This window comes from Octopus bimaculoides, chromosome 24 (genome assembly GCF_046866305.1).
Source record: "Octopus bimaculoides isolate indiv1 chromosome 24, ASM4686630v1, whole genome shotgun sequence".
Classification (NCBI taxonomy): domain Eukaryota; kingdom Metazoa; phylum Mollusca; class Cephalopoda; order Octopoda; family Octopodidae; genus Octopus; species Octopus bimaculoides.
The window spans coordinates 562,144-585,234 of record NC_142951.1 but is presented as its reverse complement, the minus strand read 5'-3'; the positions used below and the strand labels follow the sequence as shown (position 1 = coordinate 585,234).

The following is a 23,091-nucleotide window of genomic DNA, read 5'->3' as shown; positions in this document are numbered from 1 at the left end:
GATGAGAAATACTTGGAACATTTTTTGGTCTGTTGATTCTGAAATTTAGTTTATCAGTTGTGGCTGGCTGAAGGGAAAAGGTGAATTTATTTGTGTAAAGGGACCTTATTAAATACCGTTTGATATTTCACCCTCCACTTCATCTATCACCTTCAGCTCTTGTAATTACAAAAAGGAACAAGAAAATATTGAAATAAAAAAGATTCTGTTAAAACTTTGTAAACTTTTGTTAGTTTCTTTCCCTTTTAATTCTGCAGCCTTGGCATCCGAGAGGAAGACCTGCACAAGGACGAGCGAGGCATTCGTCTCGAGACAGTCCATGTCCGTGGTGTGCAGGACATGAGTACAAAAGATGTCTTTCACTATTTTCAAGAGTTTGCTCCCTCGACTGTCGAATGGATTGAAGACAGTTCCTGTAAGTACCCGAGTCACTCAACCCCTTAAAAAATATACAATCACTCACCCCTAACTTCAGTACAACTCCTCAGTTGTATGAAAGTTGGGGCCAGAGGTCAGACAAGGAGAGGATAAACATATTTTTATTTAACTACATGGGGGGGGTCTATAAAGATTTTCCTTTCATTTAATGAAGTGGGTGGGGGCAGCACTTTATGGCCCTGGGGTGGGGATGGAGGAAGATGGAAGGATGTTAGCCTCAAACCAGGTACTTGGCTTGCTTGCTTGCAACTGAAGAAACTCTGCTAGAGACACCCAAAGGATGAGACTTCTTGAGGCAGTATTCTACCCTTTCTGGGGCCAAGTGAGGAGATTCTTGATTCTGCTACTCGGCATTTTGATCATCATCATCATCATCTGTCCCTTTTTTGCCATGCTGGCCATGAATTGGATGGTTTCCCCCCATGCCATCATGGGAAACGGATGTTTGATGATGACAATGATGATGAATTGGTTGCTTGCTTTCTCCTGTCACATTTTACGTTGTATAGAGAGCTGGGGAAAGACACAGGAAATTAAAATGGGAGATGCAGGGTGAGTGCACATACTAGGCTTGAAGACAGGCAATGATTAAAAGACCATTTAAAGACACATAGTGAGAAAGTATCATAGAGGTGGAGAAGGGAGCAGTAAAAGATGGAAGACAGTTCAGTGCCATTTTGAATTCCTTGTGTACGAAAAGCTAAGATTTATGAATTTCAACGATTGCTTTCTGTGACATTATTGAGAATTGATATTTTTCATGTTTTTCACTTCTTTCCATTTTGTAGGCAATGTTGTTTGGTCCGATGCCATGACAGCTGCTAGAGCCTTGAACAAATTAAGCCGAAGCCGCGATGTTGTTAATTCTTGGACCAACACAAACGAGAATTCTGCTGCCAAAAGTCCAACTGCCGATGAAGAGAATCAGCTGAAGCCTGACACACAATTTGACCAAAAGGAAATCAGTGAAACCAGTGAGAAAGAAAGTAACGCTACCAAAATGAATGTGGACGAGGACAGCAATATGTCAGCGATTTCTTCAGGTGAGAAGTGTTTTTAAGTTTGTATAAATATATATTGGTGAAGGTCACCATCTTGCAAGCTCTGTCCTTTGTTTCCAATCTTCCGTGGAAACATGTCTGGTTGTGGAGAAATATTAATCTCGCCTGGAAGCAGAAAGATTGAGAGCAGCAAAAGGCCATTTGACCAGACAAAAATTCACCTCAGCAAGTTCTGTCCAACCCATGCAGGCATGGAAAATTGGTTTTCGAACCCACAATAGACTTTTTTTCCTTTATCATAAGGGTTCCATTTGTTTCTCTGCTTGGTCATTCTCACACCAAAGTTGGCCACTTTTTTTTTCCGTTTTAGACATTTTTCTTTTCTACAGAGAATGAAATAAAGCAACCAGAGAATGTGATATTTCTCTCTCCACAATAAAGATAACATTTTTGCTCTTGTAAGCATTGGTAAATTCTATCATTGACCAATTCTTTACTGTATACCTTCCTCCTCCTCCAGGAGCTTCCCTGTCTTTAAAGTTGACTCCTCCTTCTTGCTGTGACATGTCCGTTACATAATGTGCTGCTGATTAAGCTGACATGTTTCTCTTTGTGCTTAGTGTCTCACAGTGAAAGTACTTGCGAAAACGACAGCGACAGACAGATGGAAAGCAAAAGGAGACCAAGTGATAGCAAAGACAGTGAGGATGCAGAAACACGAGAAACAACACCTCAACCGATCGATGCGAAGAGCGAAGGGGAACTGTCCAGCTCTGAAGACAATGTCGAATTGGTAAATATTGAGTCTTTGTAGCATCTTAACAGATAAAACATTGTCAGAGTGGGGCTGATGGATGAATGGTCCTCTGTATCATTGATGTCTTTTTAAGTGTGTTACTATGGAAATACTTTTGTTATGGATGCTTGGTGTTGTCTCATGAATGCATTAAAACATTGAGGAAGGATTATGTAGTTGGAATATGACCTTTACAAGCGGAGCTGTGATGTCCCCTCTCATTTACACTAACCTTTTGACATTATTCTACTTCTCTCTCTCCTTTACTCCCACCTCAACATTATTCCCTCTCTTATTCTCTTCATTATCATCCTCTCATAACAAGTCTCCTCCTTCCATTTTCGAGTGCTTTACAAGCTGCCAAACATCTAAGACACTCTGTGGATGTGAATCGTTTTGAATAGAGACAATGCAGGGCTCAAGAGGTTGTCTCTTTCATCTTGCTGATGGCAAGGCAACCTCTACAGTGCTGGTGCTTTGAAATTATACTGATCCCAGTCCATTCTGTGAAATGGTTAGTGTTAGGAAGGGCATCCATCTGTAGAAACTATGTCAAACCTGAGACACCAACCTCCTGAATCCTGTCAAACTGTCCTATCCAGGACAGGACATGTCAAATGATGATTATTACACACACACACACACACACATTAGGCGGTAGTGTTACACTGGTGTGAAAGGCATTCAAGCAAAAGAAAGTACTCAATACTGTTAGATCAAGTGTCATATATATATTATATGCTCTGAGCTTAAATCTAGTAAGAAAAGAAAAATCTATCTTCTTTTTTGTATATGGAAGTTGATGATTAAAAAATCCTTGATTGTTAGGTTGGGTGGAGGGTCTTTTTGAGGGGTTTGAGCTGCTGTTTTTGCTGACTCAACAGAAACCTATTTATTTGAAGTTAATGATTGTCTGTCTGTCTGTCTGTCTAGGAGAAAAACTACAGAAGGAAGTTGTCATCACGTTTGCTAGAAAATGTGCCAGCAGCAGCTGATCCATGGAATAGTGCAGATGACATTCCTTGGCCACCTGGCAAGTGGCGTCTTGGGGTTCCAACCAGTAAAACCAGCCAACATATATTTATGAGATATGCCACAAAAGGTACATGGCTCATTTTACTAGAGTTTTTATAGATTTGTATCTTTTTTCTATTTTTTTTCATCTGTTTTTGTGACCAACCCGCCTGAGAGTGCCCCTAATTCTAAAAGAGAAACTGTTTTAATTTGATCTCAATTAAAACCTGCCAAAATTTCATTTTCCAAATACCATATCAAAATAATGAGTTATTTTACTAAATTCTTTCTTTACAAAATTAATTGAAACAAAAACTGTATTTTGATAGAAATATAGTAGCAAAAGGGTTAAAACACTTGCATAGAATTTATCTTTGTATGAACTGACAAGGGAGTCATTATAGCCCTTTGATCTGCTAGAAATAGAGCCAAATCTCCCTCCTGTCACATCTTGTTGTGTTATAAAGCTTACAGAAGATATTAGACAATGTTCTCTGAAGTGATGATCATGGCTGTAATGTCTTTGATTATAGTCTTGTTCAATCAGGGCTGATTTAGGGCTAAACAACAACAGCAAGAATAACAAGAATGTTAACCATTGAAATTAATGGTCAGCGAAAGCTAGTAAAAAGAATATTTTGTTTTTTGGAGGCAAACCCCCTACCACTGGGAGATGTTTAGCAAAGGAAAAGTAAAAATGAAACACTATGTCTGCTGTTGAATGAAGAATCATTTCTCATTGGGTGACAGAGATCACATAACCAGTCGTGATCTGATCATTGTCTTTCAGATGGAAGGAATGGACAAACCAGAGTAATCTCTTGCTATTGGCCCTTAATATTGCATAAAGCTGGGGCCATGTTCCTGCTATTCCTTACTGTAGCCAACATTTGTGTATTTTCCTTTTAGGAATGCCGTGTAAGCATTTGCAAAACTTCAAATCAGAGATCTTGAACAGACACAAACTAAAAGATAATAACTGAGTGTGAGAGAGAGAGATGCAGTTAATATTACTTAATTAATGGCTGTGGTTGGTTGAATGTGTACTTAATGGCTGTGGTTGGTTGAATGTGTGCCTGCTTCTGACATAGTTCAGCAGTGAAGGCTAAATGATAAGATTTAGGATTTCTAAATGTGTTAGCATGGATCATGACTGGTTCATTTTGGAATTGTGTCATGATCCAAATTAGTAACATGATTTTTATTATTAGTGATTATGTAATATTGTAGCAGTTGTTGTTGCAGCTGACCGAAAATTGCCTGGAGCTGAGAAAAGGAGTCAGTATTATGTAAGACACGGCAACCCCAACTATGGAGGTAAGAGCAACCCTTTTGATTTTTCACATTATACCTGAATCCCTCATTCATGAGGGATTCAGGTGGAATTGAGTTTTTGATAACCCTAGCTACTGACTCAAGTCTGGACTGAAAATAGTATTAGCTCCAACAGAATCCAAGGAGATTAGTGGTGGTCTGCGTTGGCAAGGCTTGTATTATTTGGAAAAAGTGGCAGAAAAGATCAGTGAAATTACTGCCAGTTTCTCAACCATACGGGATGTAAAACTGATGGCTTTCATTAATTTCTTTCCTGTGAACTTTACTCAGAAGATGGGATATTCCGCTCCCCATTGCAATTTCACTGAATTCTTTGTGTCACTGGAAATGATGTTGGATTAATTTGATAAAAGAAATGTATTCTGTTGTAAGTGTGAAGTGTCACATCTTTTTAGTGCCAGGTGCCACAGTCAATGCTGGACAAAATAACATTTAGTGTTTTCTTTCATCCTGATTCAGAGAAATGAAGATTAGTCAGGTTGAGAATTTCATTGGGAAAAAACTCAGTTTTGAAAATGTTTCCTTTTCTCATTTCAGGTATGAAAGGCCTCATTAGCAAATCCCGGTAAGTATATGTGTGTGTGTGTACCCTCTCTCTCTCTCTCTGTCTCTCTCTTTGTGTCTCTCTCTATATATATATACACACAATCATATGTTTGACTTGCATTATAAATAGAAATATTTAAGTTAATATTAATATATGCATCTATAAATATGGTTAAGTGTATATCTGTGTCTGTATCCAAGTGTCAGCTGAAAAGTTCATAGGCTGACCAAGGTCCTCTCATGGATTGTGGCCAAATGTGGTTTGTTTTTCAACATAGTCCACCCCCACCCTTGCGGTCCACACACTTCTTCCATCACTGTTGCTGTGCTAGGATCCCATTGGTAAAGAAGCTTTAAATATGTGGGTCAAAAAAGTCATCGACAGCAGATATGACGTCTTCATCGCTGCAACAAAACTTCTCAGCCAAGTGTCAGGGAACAGAGGATAGGCAGATGGGGGCCAAATTAGGAGGACATTGAACAGTGATCAATCACTTCAAAGCCATAGTCATGCATGGTGGCCATTGAAACCAAGGACTTGTGTGCTGGAAGATTGTCCTCATGAAACAGTTCAAATGCATCCAGCATCCATCTAATCTACAAGACCCCTTTCTCCACCTCACAGCTGTGAAACTCGGAGTAAGTGGTCAGCTTTTGATATAATAAACACACACACGACAAAGTTGACAAGGGAGAGAGGAACTTATACAAAAAACAAACAAAATCAACAAACTGTAGTAGTAGTAGTAGTTGTAGTAGTAGTAGTATGTGAAACCCGTATCTAATTTCTCATCTTTCTTTGATTTTGTAGCAAACGGCGAATCCGCTCAGTGAAGGACGAGATTCCCAATGAAAACATAAAAGATAATCTGAATAATCTAACGGCATCCGATCGAGTAGAATTGTCTGGTAATTGATTTCTGCTGCAGTTTTATGTCTTCCTTGTACATTTTGGCTTTTCTTACAAAATCCCTAAATCTCTTTCTTTCATTCTTTATGCTTCCACCCCCTCACATAAACCCGACCACCCTCACTATTCTGATCCCTCTCAGTCAAAGAGAACCTTTGTCTTGTGAGTTTCATGGGATCAGCCTCACAAGTGCTGATCCCATGAAAACCAAGAATCATCCCGTATGCCCTGTAAAGTGGTTGGCATTAAGAAGGCTGTCCAGCTGTGGAAACCATACCAAAACAGACATTGGGGCCCAGTGTTGGACTCCTCACCAGATCCTATCAAACCATCCAATCCATGTCAGCATGGAACTCAGACATAAAAAGATGATGTTTATTGAAACCGATTTTCTCTGGCCAGGTGGGTGCCCTTACCTTCTCGTGGCCAGGCAGGTTTTTGCAGAATATTGGAATTAAATGACAGTGGCACTCATTTAATTATCATGTGGTATCAAAACAGGGAGTCACAAACATAAACACTAAAGTACCCTGAAGTGGGACTTGAACCTCAAACCATGTGATTGGAAAAATAAGCTGTTTAACTGCACTGCCATGTCTCTGTCTACATTATAGTTGCAATTTTCTTATTTTTTCGTTGCCATGGCAACAGTGTAAAATGTGTTTTTTTTTTTTAATTCTTATCAGAAATTGAAGTTTCTTTTCCTTTTCTGCAGATTGGTCGAGCAGACACCTTCATGATGACTTAGCATCTTCTGTACAGGCAGCAGCGGCAGCGGCAACAACAGCAGCAGCAGCACCACCACCAGCAAAACATCGTATGATGAGAATGTATGCAGATGATGTTGAAGCCGAGTTAAAGGCGAAAAGGTGAGGAATCTGTTGTTGGGTGAGTGGTTAAGGGCTTTGCTCCCGAACCACATGGTTTTGGGTTCAGTCCCTCCGTGTGGCATCATGAGCAAGTGTCTTCTAATGTCACCTCAGGCCAAACAAAGCCTTGTTAACTGGATTTGGTAATGAGTGAAGACTGAAAGAAACTCATGTGTAATCCTGACACATTTCTTTCTGGCTCTCCATTTTCTGTCCCCTTAACCCTTTCTGTTGAGACGTCAGAGACTTTGTGCCATTTTACCTGAATGTCAAATCAACTGCTTGTTGTTCCCTCCCCCCTCTCTCTCTCTTTTGTTTTCTGTACATTTGAACCATGTAAACATACACACACACACACACATATATCCCTGTAATCCCCATGTGTGTGTGTTTGTGATCCTGTCTCCTTGCTTTGTGTGAAAGTTGTAAATGAGTGTCACTGTCATACAAGTGGTGCCCTTTGTTTTTCAACGTTCCATGAAAACATGTCTGGTCACCGGGAAATATTCCTTGGTGACAGGGAAGGTGGTGGGTGTGCTGGAAGAATTGTATGTTGGACAAAATGCTTAGTTGGCATTTTTTGGGGCTCTTTCCATTCTGAGATCAAATTCTGCCTAGGTCAGCTTTGCCGTTCCTCCTTTCTGAGTTAAAATAAAGTACAAATCAAGTACTAGGGGGTCAATGGAATTGCCTTTCCCCCCCCCCCCCCTCTTCTCAATATTGCTAGCATTGTGCCAAGATTTGAAACATTATTATTATGTGCAGCGAAATGCTGTTACAGTGCAGGCCCCCCCCCCCATAAACTACAGTACGTTAGGCTAGCATGGAAAAGTGAAAGCTGTTAAAAAAACACGACAATGACTAACGAACGAATAATTCTAATTAGACGTCTTCTTTCTCTTCCAGGTCTGGTCATTCTAGAGTGTCACATAGGATTGGTAGTGGCTCGTTATCGCACAGGATCGGCAGTGGTGGTCATGGCATACAGAACTGGGTAGGCAGTTTGTCAGGCAGCAGCAGCAGTAAACCGGTGAAAGATGCTCGACAGCTTTTATCCAGATCCGACAATGTTGGCATGAGTAAGTATCCGAGGGGCCATATAGCTGTGAGAAGTGATGACGACGATGATGACGAGGAAGAACAGGACGACGAAGAGGGGTCAGACGATTCCATTGATGCTGACACTCAACCATTCTTCAATACTGGCAGTGATCTCCGTGCCAAACTGGAGTGGAAGCGTATGCAGATGCCATCGTCTGTATCCTCAGCATCTGGTCATTATCCACAGCTGAAGATTGAGGTTTTGGAATGACCAACTGACCCACCATCATACTGCTAACACCAACAACTAATCTCATTTTTGTTTCCAACATTCTGGAACTACTACTATTATTGTTATTATTATTATTATTTTAATTATTATCATTATTGTTATTATTGGCATTGCCAAAGAAGTGAGGAAGAGGAGGAGTACATGACGTTTCTTCAGAGTATTAGCATCATGAGTATAAGTGAATTGTCTTCAACAGAGATTCCTGACTTGTAGACGAAGCCTTCTCGCTAACGAGTTTATTACTTCTTAACTCCATTACTTGAATAATGTTGTTATTATTTATAATGTTCCCAGTAAAAACTGAAAGTCCTCAACTTTTATTTTGATTCCAAATTGGAGCCTTTTTTTGTTTGTTTTTTTCATTTCACTTACAACCACTGCTGGATCCTTCCTGGGAATGGATGAACATCACACACTCCCATCTACTCTCTATCTCTCTCCATGAAATCTTAAGTTTTGTGTTGTCTCTGTAGGAAACATCATCATCATCATCATTTGTAGAGGTAGTGGATTGACATAGATGGACACCACTGGGCTTCAGTTTTTGTCTCTTTAATCTCTCTTTCTGGGCTTGGTTCTGCTTCTCGCCCCATTGGGGGATCATGAAAGTGACCTGACTATCCAGCCTCTCCCTCCCCGCAAAACAATTACCATCATTATCAGTATTGGCAGAATTGTTGGTGCGTTGGACAAAATGCTGCTGGCCAAGTGCCAAAGAAAGAGGGGAGATAATCGGGTGTCAGAAACTACTCTATGCTTTTGGGTTATGTCCCTTTATGCTTTGGCGCTCAAACTTACTTTGTTTTGTCTCCTTCAGCTTTGGTCTCTTGTCGACTCAATATTAAATACAGAGGCCACTTAGATCAGCGACCTCCCTCTGGTCCTGTACTAGACGGTGCGCCGTAAAGAATTCCCAATTGATTTTTGGTCCATTTTTAGTAAAGGGCACAAAAACACACAAGTTCTTTAGGATTTAATTAAATATTGTCATGTAACAATGGTAAGTTGCATTCACTGTCCACCTAAAGACTTTTAGAATCGCCTGAAGATGGGCGAGAAAAGGGTTACGCGAACGCTGGACGACGACTTCACTTGAAACGATCCCATGATGCAACTAAGGTTGTTCTTCAGTGCAGTGATATTTTTGAAAGAAATTCTTGAAACATCTCGTTCTAGAATGGATCAAATAGCAAAGTCCATAGGATTGATCTGGGCTAGAGAAAGGCCAACACATTCTCGTCCCAGAACCTGCTGCACCACTTGTGTTACGTTGGATGGATGAGAAGAAGCACCGATCTGCAAGAATCTGTAATTATCTCCAAATGCTTTGGTCGCCCATGGCAAAACATTATCCTCCAATGTTTTCATGTAAATTACTGAATTGACCAGAGGAGATTTCCCACCATCAGATGATACTGCTGCCCAAACCATCACTCCGGTGGGTTTCATTGCACAAGACACTTTACAGGTGCCTTCAGGAACAGCATCCGACCTTGTGGCCAAAATCCTGTCGTTCTGGGTGTTTACTACAACCTCCACGATGAATATCTTTTCATCTGGCCAAATGAAGACATTGTCACCAACACTCTGTATCTCCTCCACCATTTTTTAAAAAAGTCTTCATGCATGAACGATCATCGCATGGTTGTCCGAAAGATATCAAGATTGTTATCTAAGCAGTGTCATTCATTTCCAACATTCTGCAAAACCAAGCCTGGCTGTGAGGAAAATATTACTTGGCTTAACTACAAAAAAGGTATCCAGCCATAGAAAATCTGTAAACTTTGTCCAACCTATGCAACCTTGAGTGTGTGTGTAAATATATGCATAGACACACACACTAGTTGAACTGAAGCCCAGTCCTGCAATATTTCAATTCTATTAATGAAGGCCATTTTGTCCTGAAGTCTCCTTTAAGTTTAGATATTGAATTTCAACCATCTGCATTTTTGATTTGTCTCTCTTCGTTTCCATAGTGACTCTATCTAGAATGGAAACTTTTCTCCTCAGCCACCCACACAATATATCTTCTACTATTCCTTGCTTGGATGCTTCCTCTCTGATTACACATTTCAAATGGTTTTCTTCTCTACATCTTTAAAGAGGACACCTTTACCCATTTCAATGGTGTTGGACATGTCACTTCATGGATTTCATCAACTACACAGTTTCTTCATTCCTCCAACTCCTGCTCTGTTTTATTTTGGTGTGTCTCTGAGAAGGTCTACAAAATCTAAATGTTCTGCCTGAAGAATCTTTCTATTATTTCCATGTTGTTCCTTGCAATTAGGAATAATCCCAGTGGATTTGGATGTTGTCTTCTGTCAGTGGATAAGACTCTCAGGTGTGATGGCTCCTTGTTTCTCTGGAGCAGGAGACTTTTTCCTTGGCATATTTCTTATTTGCAAGCTGTTCTGGTTGGGGCGAAATGTCTTCTACTCCTTGTTGTTATTTTGCTTTTTAATGCTGATTGTAATTTATTTCTGAGGTCATCAATCACTCGTACCATCATCCATGACATCTATAAATAATCAATATTCCAAAAAAATTCATTATTATTATTATTATTATTATTTCACATTCAAACTACATTGAGAGTTTGTAGAAATGTAATCGTGATTTCTACAATGTTTTCTCCTTTATTAGAAATGAAACTTTTCAGCATTTACAAGAAATCCTTGTGAAGAGTTTAGTCAGGTAAACGAGTTGTCCAACACAGGTGTGAATGGAATGAAATATTTAGTTGTCACAACATTATATCTGTGGTTCCCTCTGCTTCTTCTTCACTATTAAGGACTCCTACCCTACAGACCCCAAGTCAGGTAGGTAGACCCTTTCGCTGTCTAACCAATCAATTAACAAGCAACAAACTTCTTTTCTTGTTTCCATCTCTCAATTAAAAGATGCAACAGAATAATAATTGTGTGTAACTAATATCTTTTGCACTGCAATCCACAGACCTTCCATTTCTACAGTGGTGGTCCCTATGCTTGGAACTGCTTCTCTACATGGATGAGCTCAAATACTGTTGGGGGTCAGCTATCTGCCCCCACCCCTTCTCTTGACTAACTTAGAAAACAAAAGTTTTATCTTTCATTTCTCTGGTGTTGATAGACTGTGTACCAGTAATACATGGGGGTTGATTCGCAGTCATTATGGAACTTGTATGGTCTGACCATTGTCTTTGTTTCGGTACACCCTGCTACAACTTAGCAACAGATTAGTTGCAGTTTCCTCCAGTTTTTCCATTTTTGTTCCCTGATTCGACTTTGTCTTTCACTGGGTTCTTACCATAATTCTATTAAAATATTCTGGCCTTGTTTTAGTTAACATTGAAAATAATGAAGAACTTAGATAACTTAGTCATTATTAATTTTGGTATTTGGAACATGGCTTAACATGTCAAAACAAGTTTGGACCCAGAGCCAGGGGATGGTTATGGGGGGATTGTATAGTTATTGCCTTTAGAGACTTTTAATACTGGAACTATCAGTGGTTTTGCCCACAAAGCAGTAATTAACATTCGTCGTTTCTTGAACTTTAATCAGATTAATTTCATTTTGTTTTCATTTAGATTTATATGAATTAAAACATATTTTCTCAAATATCTGAGATGTCACGGGATCTCTTAGCACCACTGTGTTGATGCTCTGCTATGTGTGTGGGGGGGGGGGGGAAGAAAAAAAAATACCAGGTTTGGTGCCCAGGTGCACATTCAGTCTATGAAGTTGGGTCGGACTGTTGGCCACGGCAAGCGCAAATAATTGAGGAGGTCGAGAAACTCTTCATAGAAAAGCCCGATGCCCGTTGTTCATTGGGTTTGCAGCAAACCATTTGCATCAACTTTTTCAAAAAGTCTGGCTCTCCTTCGCAAACCTCCACCATTGAAAATAGGTCCTTTGCGTGGGGTTATCTGTAATATTGGTTGTTAGGCCTTCGTGCATTGAAGCCAATGGAAGAATCCACAACATATACAAAGTTTCTGTGAAAAGATAGGTAAAAGTTTTATATGTGTGGTTTGATTTGAGGAAGATTTGACTGCTATTTCTAGCAAATCAAGGTCTTGTTGCTGACATTGTTGTGGTGACCCTTAAATCATAGTTTCATTTAAAACAGTTTTGTTATTATATAATACCATAACTGACACAACATTGGAGATGTTCCTTAATAGGACAACACTTGATAAATTAAAAAAAGAATGTCTTCAAATTTTTATGACTGTGGGGTTAAGGAGCTTGCTTCCCAGCCACATGGTTCCGGGTTCAGTCCCACTGCCTGGCACTATAACCATGGACCAACTAAAGCCTTGTGAATGGAATTGGTAGATGGAAACTGAAAAGAAGCCCATTGTATATATATGCATGTATTTGTGTGTCTGTCCCCACTACTGCTTGACAGTGTTGGTGTGTTTATGTCCTCTTATAACTTAGCAGTTCAATAAAAGAGACCAATTGAATATGTACCAGATTAAAAAAAAAAAAGTACTGGAGTTGATTTGACTAAAAACTGTTCAGAGCAGTGCTCCAGCTTGGGCACAGTCCTATGACTGGAACATGTCAAAGATGAATGTTAGATTATTGTCGTTTCTTAGGAGACCCTATTTTCTATTGCTGTTGTCAATAACAACAATAAATACAAGATATTCCCCCCCCCCCTCCAAATAATATCAGTTCATTGATACATAACTCTGGCCACAAAATTGCTTTTAAAATCCCACTTCACCTTGGCTGTAAAGAGAATCGTTTAGTATCCTAATAGTGATGGTTTGACCTTTGTCCTTTATTTCAATAGTGAGGTGTTGACACACTAAGAAGAGCATCTTGGTTGTGACATAATAATAATAATAATACCTTCCTCGTGTAGTGTTGCTAAGTAGGTTCAACCGATATTAATTAAAAGAAGCTGATGACTGTCCAACACAAGTACTAGGTGTCTGGGATGGGATGGGATGAGAGATTCAAACTCAGTGGATAAATGAAACAAACGTTCCACCTGATTCTCCCTCTCTAACCAGAATAGGAAACTCTTGCACCCTGGAGAGGTAACAAGAAAGACCACTGGTTTACTATAAACTAAGTCTTTTACAAAATTATTTACTTCGTTTCTTTTTAAAGCTCTGAAACAAAGAACAATATTTGGTTTGCTAATTGATGTGCTGAAAAATATATGTATGTGTGTATAGATATATATATATATATATAATTAATATGTATATACAACACACACATTGTCTGTGAAAAAACAGATGACAGTTTTATTTATTTTTACCCCTCATCAGGTATTTTATTCTGAGAGAAATTGTTTAACCCAAAAAGATCCATGATTGGGTGTCATTTTGGTGCCAAACTGGCAGAATTGTGAGTTTGACAAAATGTTTAGCAGGATTCTTTCCAGGTTCTTTGATTTCTAACAAGGTCAACCCTTGCCTTTTGTCCTTTTCAGGTCAATAAAATAAGGTACCAGTTGAATACTGAGGTCGATCTAATTGACTTTCCCCTTAAAATTGCTGGCCTTGTGCCAAATTAACTGAAACAAACTAACCTGATGTGTAGGGCTCCCAATTGGCTGCAGCTTTACCCCTGCAAGCTACCCCCATCCATTTGAATATTTCTTCCTGGAAGTTCTACAGTGATGTCCGTTTACTGCAAACTCCTCTCGGTGCAGCGATTAGTGGTTCCATCTTTGAAGTCAACTGGACAAGACACTTGTGGTCAGTTAAGGAGAAAGTTATTTAATGAGGAATCTTCTCTAAAAGCAATGTTTTTGACACCACTTGGTGACTGAAATAACTAATTACTTCTGAAAGGTAGACAGAACCCTTTTCAATTCTGATGTAGATTTTAGAGTGAAGAAGAGACACTCTTGTCAGCGGGTGGAAGGAGAAGGTTCTTTTTTCTGGATATCATTAAAACAAGACAAAAATAATCTTAAAAAAAAAAGAAAATACAAACATTGAACTTTTTGTTTTTTTTTTATGAAAAAGATATATCAAAAAAATTTTTTGTATTTTAACTAAATTTTTATCTGTTGATTGACTTTTCTGAAGAAATAAACCAAATTTTTTCTAAGAAGGTTTTTTTGCTGACATTTTGTGGCTTTGGGTTGATTCAACTGAGTCTGTAAAACCAGATTTCAAGTGTTTGTGACTTTGAATAATTTAATGTGAAGTGGGTGGAAGAAAAAAAAGGCCCGAAATTATGGAGGAGGGGGCCAGTCGATTAGATTAACCCTAGTATGCAACTGGTACTTAATTTATTGACCCTGAAAGGATGTAAGACAAAGTTTAACTCAGATCGTATTTCATCTGTCTTTACGTTGTAAGTTGAAATCTTGCTGGAGTTTGACGTAAAACCTCAAACAACAACAATTATCTCTTTTTCAAAAATGGAGTTAATTGCTGAGGCTAACAAGACCACTTTGTGGCAGTGACTAGAAATAATAAAGATCAATATTAACATTGTTGTCTTCATTTAACTGATCCTGCCTTCCATGCAGGATCTCATGAGCCATAGAGCTATGTCACCTTTGGCATGGCTTCTCTTATGTCAACCCTTCTGTTTTATGGAAATTTGACCACAACGAAAAGGAAGACAATGGTTCTTTAAAACAACAAGGAGGAGGAGGTGATGGAATTTTATTTTCACCTTTCTAAGGTATTTGACAATCATCATTTCTCAAGGGTCAAAAATTGACCCCAGGAATGAACTGTCTTCAAGCAAAGAAGTGTTCTCTGTTGATTACCTGCCTGAATTACAGGCAAAAATCACCATTTCCATGAATAATTCTATCTCCAGACTGAAGCAGGAAATCAAATTTCAGAACATCATCATCTTCATCATCGTTGTTGTTGTCATTTTAACATCCATTTTTCCATGCTTGCATGGGTCAGATGGAGTTTATTGATGCACATTTTCAGTGGCTGGATGCTCTTCCTGTCGTCAACTCTCACCTGTTTCCAACAAAGGTAATATTTCCCCACAGCCAGACATATTTTCACAGAATATTGGAAATGAATAACACTGCCTATGTAACTCACACATATATGATGGGCTTCTTTCAGTTTCCATCTATCTAATTCACTCAAGTAGAGGGGAGTGATTAAGGTGTTGCACTTGTGATTGTAGTTTTGGTTCCCGGTCAGGGCAATGCATTGTGTTCTTGAGCAAAACACTTCATTTTATGCTGCTTTAGTCCACTCAGTTGATAAAAATGAGTTACCCTGTGAGGGACTGGTGTCCTGTCCAAGTGGGGGAAAACACACTACAGAATCTGGAGAAACTGGCCTTAAAGACCTTTTGATGCTTTTGAATTCACACCCAAGCTATAGAAGATACTTGCCCAAGATGCCACGCCTTAAGACTGAACCTGAAACCAAGTGATTGGCAAACCACCACTCAGCTGCGTCTTCATGGAAACTTAAAAAAACAAAAAAACATTTAAAATAGAAACATTTAACCAGTTTATGATTTTTCAATTTTTGTTGATTCATTGAAGCTTGGACATGTTTTCATCCATTGGCTCCTTAATCCCCCATAAGATGATAAAAGATTATGTTGGTAGAGGTGAGCTTCTTGAGAACAGAAAAATAGGTCAGAAAAGAGATTTTGAAGTTGCTTGACTTATCTGTTCGTATTTGATTTCCCCATCAATTGCTGCTAGTTCTTCTCGCAGTCTTTGGTTGAACATTTCAACAGAATCTGCAGAAAAAGGAAAACAAAAAAAAACTAATCACTAGAACATGAGTTTTTTTTGTAAAAGAGATAATGAAACTCTAAAATGAATGGGTTACAAACCTACTGACCAAACTAGCAACTGTTTGTACCCCTTCACTTGGACATTTGAAGCAAAACGGTGAAGTATATGTGCACTACCTCCTCCAGGCACTTGATGTAGGCCTCCGTGTTGAGTCTGAGGCCGTGTGGGAAGACGAATGGAGGCATAATAATGTCACCATCACTAGTGATCACTCCAAACACCAGGAGGTTTGGAAATCAAAAAAAAGTATTGAGAAATCTCACAAGTTTGCTTGATCAGGACTGACTTGGTGGGGGAGTAGACAACAACAACAACAGGAACCACATGGTCCTTTTTTAATGGCCATCTTCCAAACTGGTATGGCAGGGGGGTCGATGATTTGCTAGGATCAAACAGAGCTGAACTTTGGCATGTGAATGCTCGTTTTAATGCCAACCACTCTATGATATGGCCTGGGCATGGGAGAGGTCACCATGCAGCCTGCAAGACTAAGGGCCCCTTCAACTGATTAGAGGAGGGGGAAGATTTATGCTACGAGACAAGGGGTTAAAATGAGAGAAGCTTCTGGACCAGAACAGGTTTCTTGTTATAGAGGAGATTACGTGGTTACTCACATTCTAAAAGAGAAGATGGAAGAGGCTGGAATAGAACTGGAAAGAGATTCAAATAATGGTGATGAGGTGTCAGGGTGGATGTTCAAGATATGGGGTGGGGAAAGGAGAGCAAGAAGGGTGGGTGGATAACCTTACCAACTGAGTTCCATTGTTTGTTGTTTGGTAGAACACTTCTTGGATAGGATTCTCTTTTAAAAAAATGCTTCTGTGGCAATTGTCTTGGAAACCTGTTGGAGTTTTGTAATAGCCTGAATGATAATAATAATAATAATAATAATAATAATAATAATAATAATAATCTATAAAAGACGGTTGCTTATAAATTAGTTTTGAGTATGCAATTATTAAAATGTACACTGTCTAGGGAATTCTTATAAATTCCAGTTTTATTATATTTTTTCAAAATGTGATTTTCAAATTTCTTTTATCATTGCAAGATTCAATCACAAAACAAATGTTTATTCACTGTGACATGGCTATAGAAGTGTCCCCTGCCCCACTGACTATGTTTCCTCAAAACTTTCTGAAAAATGGATGGTCTTTAATGAAATTTTCTTCAAGCATGTTTCAAATGGAGTAGATAACAATTATATTAGAATTTAATGTGAAGAAAAAGAACAAATAGGGGAGAATTGATAGTTCATGTATCTTAACTTTGTTTCCTCGTGTTTTGAAAAATTATGTTGATAAACAAAATGACAAATGTCCACAGTAGCAGCAAGAAATGACATCAACAGCAGTAACAGCAACAAAGGCAACAACAATAACAAATAAATGAAACACAACAAAAGTTGAGACAACTCAAAATGTCAGTATTTAGAGTTTTGTCATTTCTTACCTGATGGAATTGTCTGAAGATCTTGGGAGAGGAGTTGGTTTCATAATGGTCATGTCTGAATGCTTTATGTGATTCCTGCCTGGAAAATGATTTGGGTAATCAAAGGAGTTGCTCATGGGGTAGATTGGGTCCAGGAGATAGAGACCATTTCCCTTCAACAAAACACACAGTCCTTCGTTACTAGTCATGCAATAATAACAACAACAACAACAACAACAACAACAATAGTTTCAAATTTTGGCAGAAATTTCGAAGTTGATTAGATTGACCCCTGATGCTCAACTGGTACTTGTTTTATTGACCCTGAAAGGACAAAAGGCAAAGTCAACCTCAGTGGAATTTGAACTCAGAATGTGCAGATGGATGAAACGCCACTAAGCATTTTGCATGGTGTGCCAACGATTCTTTTCTGTAGCCCAAAATTTTTGGAGAGGGAGGCCAGTCGATTAGATTGACCCCAGTATACAACTGGTACTTAATTTATTGACCTCCAAAAGGATGAAAGGCAAAATCGACCTTGGCAGAATTTGAACTTAGAATGTAGTGGCAGACAAAATACCACTAAGCATTTCTCCCGGTGTGCCAACGGTTCTGCCAGCTCAGCGCCTTAATAATAATGTGTTTGACCAACACACATTCACAAAACACTTGGGACAAGGACCTGACCAGTTTTTTAAGTTCATGAAATGTAAGAAGAATATTTCAAGATATCAATCCTGGTCCTCTCTTGCAGAACAAATCAGAGATGTTCTCTGCCTCAAATGTCTTTTTATTTTCTGAATATGATATCAGTGCCATACAGAATCTGAAACATAAAAATGCCAATTAATAAAAAATATTGGCCTTGGGTTGTAGAAGACATTTGTGCAAGGTGCTGTGCAGTGGGACTGAACACAAGACATGGTTAGGAGGCAAGCTTCTTGATTATTAGCCATTTGTATATAAATATATATATATATATACACACATACACATACGTATGCATGTGTTTGTGTTTGTTTACATTGTTATTCTACAAAGACTGCTATTAACTCTTACCTGGAGTTATATTTCCTTACATTTATAATTTGCAAAGCAATTACATTAAACTTTAACCAGGAATTAATAAAATGGATTCTTTGAACACAGGAAGACATTAAAAAAAAAAGGTCAAAGACGTGTGTACCTGTCCGTAAGCGGTGGTGGTTTTGGTTTTGTATCCAGCTCCAAATCTTTCATTAGCGTTAGTGAGTTGAGGTGGTGTTTGATATGATGGCCACCTGTCTTTCTGGTTTGCATACATGGACATTCCAGACATTCTAGAAAGGAAACCAAAGATAAGCAGAGCAAAAAAGTGGTACGAACATAAACCTGGATGCATCATCGAAAATGATAATGCAAAGATCCTATGGGATTTTATGATTCAGTGTGACCATGAGATAGAGAATAGGAAACTAGACATAATGTTAATTGAGAAAGAAAGCAAACGATGCTGGATCTTAGACATAGCATGCCCAACTGACAACACGGTATGCGATAAGGAAGAATGAAAAGTCGAGAGATATGATAGGTTAGCTTGGGGAGTTAATCAGTTGTGGTCGATGAAAAAGGTAGCAGTAGTACCAATAATTGTTGGAGTCCTGGGAACAGTGAGTAAAAATCTTGAGAAGTACATGGAACAAACAGGGGCTGCAATAAGGGTGGAGCACTTGCAGAAAACAGCACTGCTGGGAACTGCTCGAATACTCTGGATGGTGCTCGGAAAATAAGGGGTGTTATCTTAGTTTACTCGTAGTGAACAGCTGACACCGTAGTACATCTCCAGTGTTAGAAGCTGTGCAAAGGCAATAAATAATAACAACTATGATGATTTGAGTGGGAAATATGAAAGTTGTCGTCAATGAGGCGAGTTAGACATGATACCAATAGTAATTGGTGCACTTGGAAGTATCAGCACTCAACTACCAGCACAGTTCAACTAGATTGGTGCAAATGTGAAGGTAGAACACCTACCAAAAACCAGCATTGCTTGGAACTGCAAGAATTCTTGGCAAGGTTCTTGAAGCATGACCAGTAAACCAGTATGAATGAGCATGAAATCTTGATGGAATTTTTAAAATTTAGATCACTTTAAAACAGGAAGTGTCAGAGAACCAGGACACACAGACACAAACTGTACATTAGGTATTGAGTTCTCCCATTTATAAATATGAGTGAAGATTCTATTGGTGGCCCCAAGAAAATTTGAGTCATTGCATCAATCTTCACTATTTGGCATTTGTTGGTAGAAAAAGACAAATCCTTGTAAAAATAAAAAATACTTCTATTCTCTTCCAAATGGGAATTAAATGCTTCAGAACGTGTGTGTGTGTGTGTGTGTGTGATAGAGAGAGAAAGCTATTATTGAAATAAATGCTCTTGCAAACCTCTCCAGTTGCTCCAGTTGATAAAGAAGAGTCTCATTCTCTTTATACAGCTGCTTCTGTTCTTGGAGGAGGCCACCATTTTCCTGGTAGAGTTGTCTGTTCTCAGATCTGGAAGCAACAACATAGAATTATCAGTAGAACACAAGCAATGAGGCAGGAGAAATAGAATTATATACACACACCCAGAACCATGCTGATAGCCTGGGAGTGAAATTTAGGATTTCTTGGTTTTCTGTGAATCAATTTTGATAAAACTTTTCAAAATCAATTCACAGAAAACCAAGAAATCCTAAATTTCACTCCTAAGCTATCAGCATGGTTCTGGGTGTGTGTGTGTGTATGTATGTGTATATATATATATATATATATATATATATATATATATAGCAACTGTTATGTGCAACAAAAGCAGTATTAGATTAAAATAGCCAAAAATACACAGCCATAAAAGCAAGTTTTCTGTCCATTATTCATGCTGGCATGTGTCGGACAGTTTGACAGGAGCTGTCCAGGTGCCAATTATGTTTTGGCATGGTGTCTATGGCTGGATGGCCTTCCTGACACTAGGAAAAACAAAATCAAGAGGAAAAAGAAAACAAAAAATCCAATGATGACCAACCTTAATGACTCATTTTCTACCATATATTCCTGCAGCATCTCATAAAGGGAACTCTCAACCAATTTTGGGGTCATTTCTAGAAGAAAACGAAGAAGGAAGATAAATTTTGTCCATGAAATTGAATCTCTTCTTGCAAGTTTTCTTTCCTCCATTGAGAATATTGGAAAGCGTGTTTTGCTATAGCTTTGCGCTGATCAATGCTTTGGGAGGAAATTGTGTGGAAACCTGTCATGTGTATGTATGGACGAATGTATGTATGTGTTTGCTCCCCTCATCACTGCTTGACATCTGGAGTTGGTTTGTTTACGTCCCCAGATCTTTGCAATTCCAGAAAAAGAGGCTGATAAGATAAGCACCAAACTTTAAAAAATAAGTACTGAAGTCAATTTGTTCCACTAAACCTGTCGAGTGCCCCAGCATGGCCGCAGTCCCATGACTGAAACAAGTAAAAGAGATAAGACAAAAACAGAAACCCAGCCCCCACAACTGGTTACTTACGAGAATATTGTTTCAATTTTTCAGTAATCGTTTGTTTATCTTTGGATTGAACCTGGTTCTGGGAGACTGTTGGAAACGAGAGCTGCAAAGTATTAAGAAGGAATCAGGAACATCTGAAGACATGTGGATATTGTGTTTTGTTGAATAAAGGCTGAACAAACTCTGAACCCTTTTTTGTTATCTGAATTCCATTGAAGGACACTGACCCGATTTCAATTAATTTTGAAAATAATGAAGAATTTAGTAAAATAACTTTGTCATAAAATTAATTGAAACATAAATTAGTATGAAATTTTGATGGAAAGTTTTAATTTGGATCACTTTATATCATAGAACAAAGAAGGGTGGTTAAAGAACAATTATACTCGAAAGAGATGTGGCAACAAGTAAAGGGGCCATATTAGGGTTGATGGCTGAGTTGGTAGGGAAGCTGTTCACTAGATAAAGACGGGTGAGGGTGGCAGGGTCTATACATACATCTTAGCAGAGAGCAATTATCACTGGTTGATGATAAGAAATTACATCTGCATGGAATGATCTGGTGAAACTTAACAGTTATGGTACAGACTTACTGCAGAGGAAATTGGCTGCCATTTCTTTCTGCACTTCTGTTACTTTGTTGCACAATGGATTTTAATGGAGGAATTGGAGGGTGATCAATAAAATGTTACAGATTTGATTGAGTTACCATTGAGAATGGATGTTGAAGAACTAAGCAATTTTTTTTATTATCTTACAGTGTTGGGGTTAAATTATAAGACAAATCTAAAGAAGGACACAGAAAATCTTCACCATAAGGAACAGATACTTAACTCATCCGTTATAAGGGAGAAAGCAATAAGTGAACATTTAAGGGTTGAGTAAAAGAATTCAAAGAGTTAGCTCCCTTAAAATACACTTTTCCTAATTCCCTGACCAGTTTTGAAGAGACCGAGGCAGCAAGCTGGTGGAATCGTTATTAGCAGACCAGACAAAAGGCTTAGCAGCATTTCGTCCACTTTTACGTTCTGAGTTCAATTTTTGCCATGGTCCACTTTGCCTTTGCTTCCTTTTGGGGTTGATAAGTTGCAGTCAAGCATTATGGTCAGTATAATCAATTAGTCCCCTCCCACAAAGTTTCAGGCCTTGTGCTTATGTGAGAAAGGATTGTTCTTATTATCAAGGCTGGCAGAATTGTCAGTGCATCAGACAAAATGCTTAGCAACATTTATGTTGTAAGTTCAAATCCCACTGAGATTAACTTTGCCGTTTACCCCTTTGGGGTTAATAAAATAAAATAGCAGTCAAGTACTGGGGGGATTGATGTAATCAATCTATCCCTACCCCTAAAACAGCTGGCCTTGTGCCAAATGTAAAATAATAATAATAATTATTATTATTGTTATTGCAAAACAGAATACAAAGGAATTCTTTCCGGCAGTTGATCGTTTCTGCCAATTTGCCACCAATGAGTTAATGATTAGACCAACCTTTGATAGAATAAGTACCATATTGACATAAGTAGTGGAGCTGAATACGGCTAAGCCATACACTTAAAGGGGGTGCTCCAGTATGGCAGAAGTTCAAGGATTAAAAGCTGTAAAATGTGATGCAGGGATGTAATATTGATAAGCATTAGCTTGCAATGATGTTGAGTTTAGTTTCCTGCCCCACCCCCAAAGGAAAATTCACTGCTGTATGTCTCCCTAGGGAGATACTCATACCATAGCTTTACCTGGTTTTTCAAGTATTGATTCTCATTTCTCAGGATCTGAAGCTCCTTTTTCAGAGTCCCAATATATTTTTCTCGTGGGTCCTGGAAAATAAGAAGAAGAGAAGCAGTCATAATGTGTGCCACTCTCCCTATACACACTTGCAATCTTGACCCAAACATACTCCCTATTCTTATGTCCCCTCTCACTTCTGCCTTGAAGGGTCCACCCTGCACCCCATCACCACTATTTTTACCTCTTTTCGGTTCCACCATGTAGCTCTTTCTTTCATATTTTACCCTCTCATCTCTTAGCATAATGAAGCCCCCAGTTGTAGGAAATCTTAGCCTTGTGAGCTGCACAAGAATTGGTGCCACATAAACAAAAAGCACCCAGTACACTCCGTAAAATGGTTGGCATTAGGAAGAG

The 23,091-nt window shown here is 38.7% G+C and overlaps 2 protein-coding genes across 13 annotated transcripts in view; one reads left to right on the top strand and one right to left on the bottom strand.

Moving 5' to 3' along the window:
• LOC106869564 (uncharacterized) overlaps positions 1 to 23,091 on the top strand; it is a 49,230-nt gene that overhangs the window by 14,296 nt on the left and 11,843 nt on the right. For 2 of the 12 annotated variants that reach the window (XM_089341151.1, XM_052976593.2), the window contains exons 5-13: positions 258 to 415; positions 1,227 to 1,481; positions 2,060 to 2,232; positions 3,169 to 3,337; positions 4,495 to 4,566; positions 5,122 to 5,149; positions 5,942 to 6,039; positions 6,756 to 6,909; positions 7,816 to 7,988. In XM_089341151.1, the coding sequence (XP_089197277.1) occupies positions 258 to 415; positions 1,227 to 1,481; positions 2,060 to 2,232; positions 3,169 to 3,337; positions 4,495 to 4,566; positions 5,122 to 5,149; positions 5,942 to 6,039; positions 6,756 to 6,909; positions 7,816 to 7,988 (1,280 nt within the window). Of the gene's footprint in view, positions 1 to 257; positions 416 to 1,226; positions 1,482 to 2,059; positions 2,233 to 3,168; positions 3,338 to 4,479; positions 4,567 to 5,121; positions 5,150 to 5,941; positions 6,040 to 6,755; positions 6,910 to 7,815; positions 8,581 to 10,888; positions 12,686 to 20,995; positions 21,139 to 23,091 lie in introns of those variants that run through there. The other 10 variants (XR_016238229.1, XR_016238228.1, XR_016238227.1 and 7 more) reach the window with 10 other exon arrangements.
• Positions 15,678 to 23,091, bottom strand: part of LOC106869565 (kinesin-like protein KIF12) — a 35,662-nt gene continuing 28,248 nt past the window's right edge. Inside the window, exons 12-19 of the mRNA XM_014915363.3 lie at positions 22,686 to 22,766; positions 20,972 to 21,053; positions 20,474 to 20,549; positions 19,855 to 19,962; positions 18,615 to 18,747; positions 17,450 to 17,601; positions 16,747 to 16,859; positions 15,678 to 15,939 (exon numbers count right to left, since the gene is read on the bottom strand). Coding sequence (XP_014770849.1) covers positions 15,833 to 15,939; positions 16,747 to 16,859; positions 17,450 to 17,601; positions 18,615 to 18,747; positions 19,855 to 19,962; positions 20,474 to 20,549; positions 20,972 to 21,053; positions 22,686 to 22,766 — 852 coding nt within the window. The 3' untranslated portion in view covers positions 15,678 to 15,832. The remainder of the gene's footprint in view (positions 15,940 to 16,746; positions 16,860 to 17,449; positions 17,602 to 18,614; positions 18,748 to 19,854; positions 19,963 to 20,473; positions 20,550 to 20,971; positions 21,054 to 22,685; positions 22,767 to 23,091) is intronic.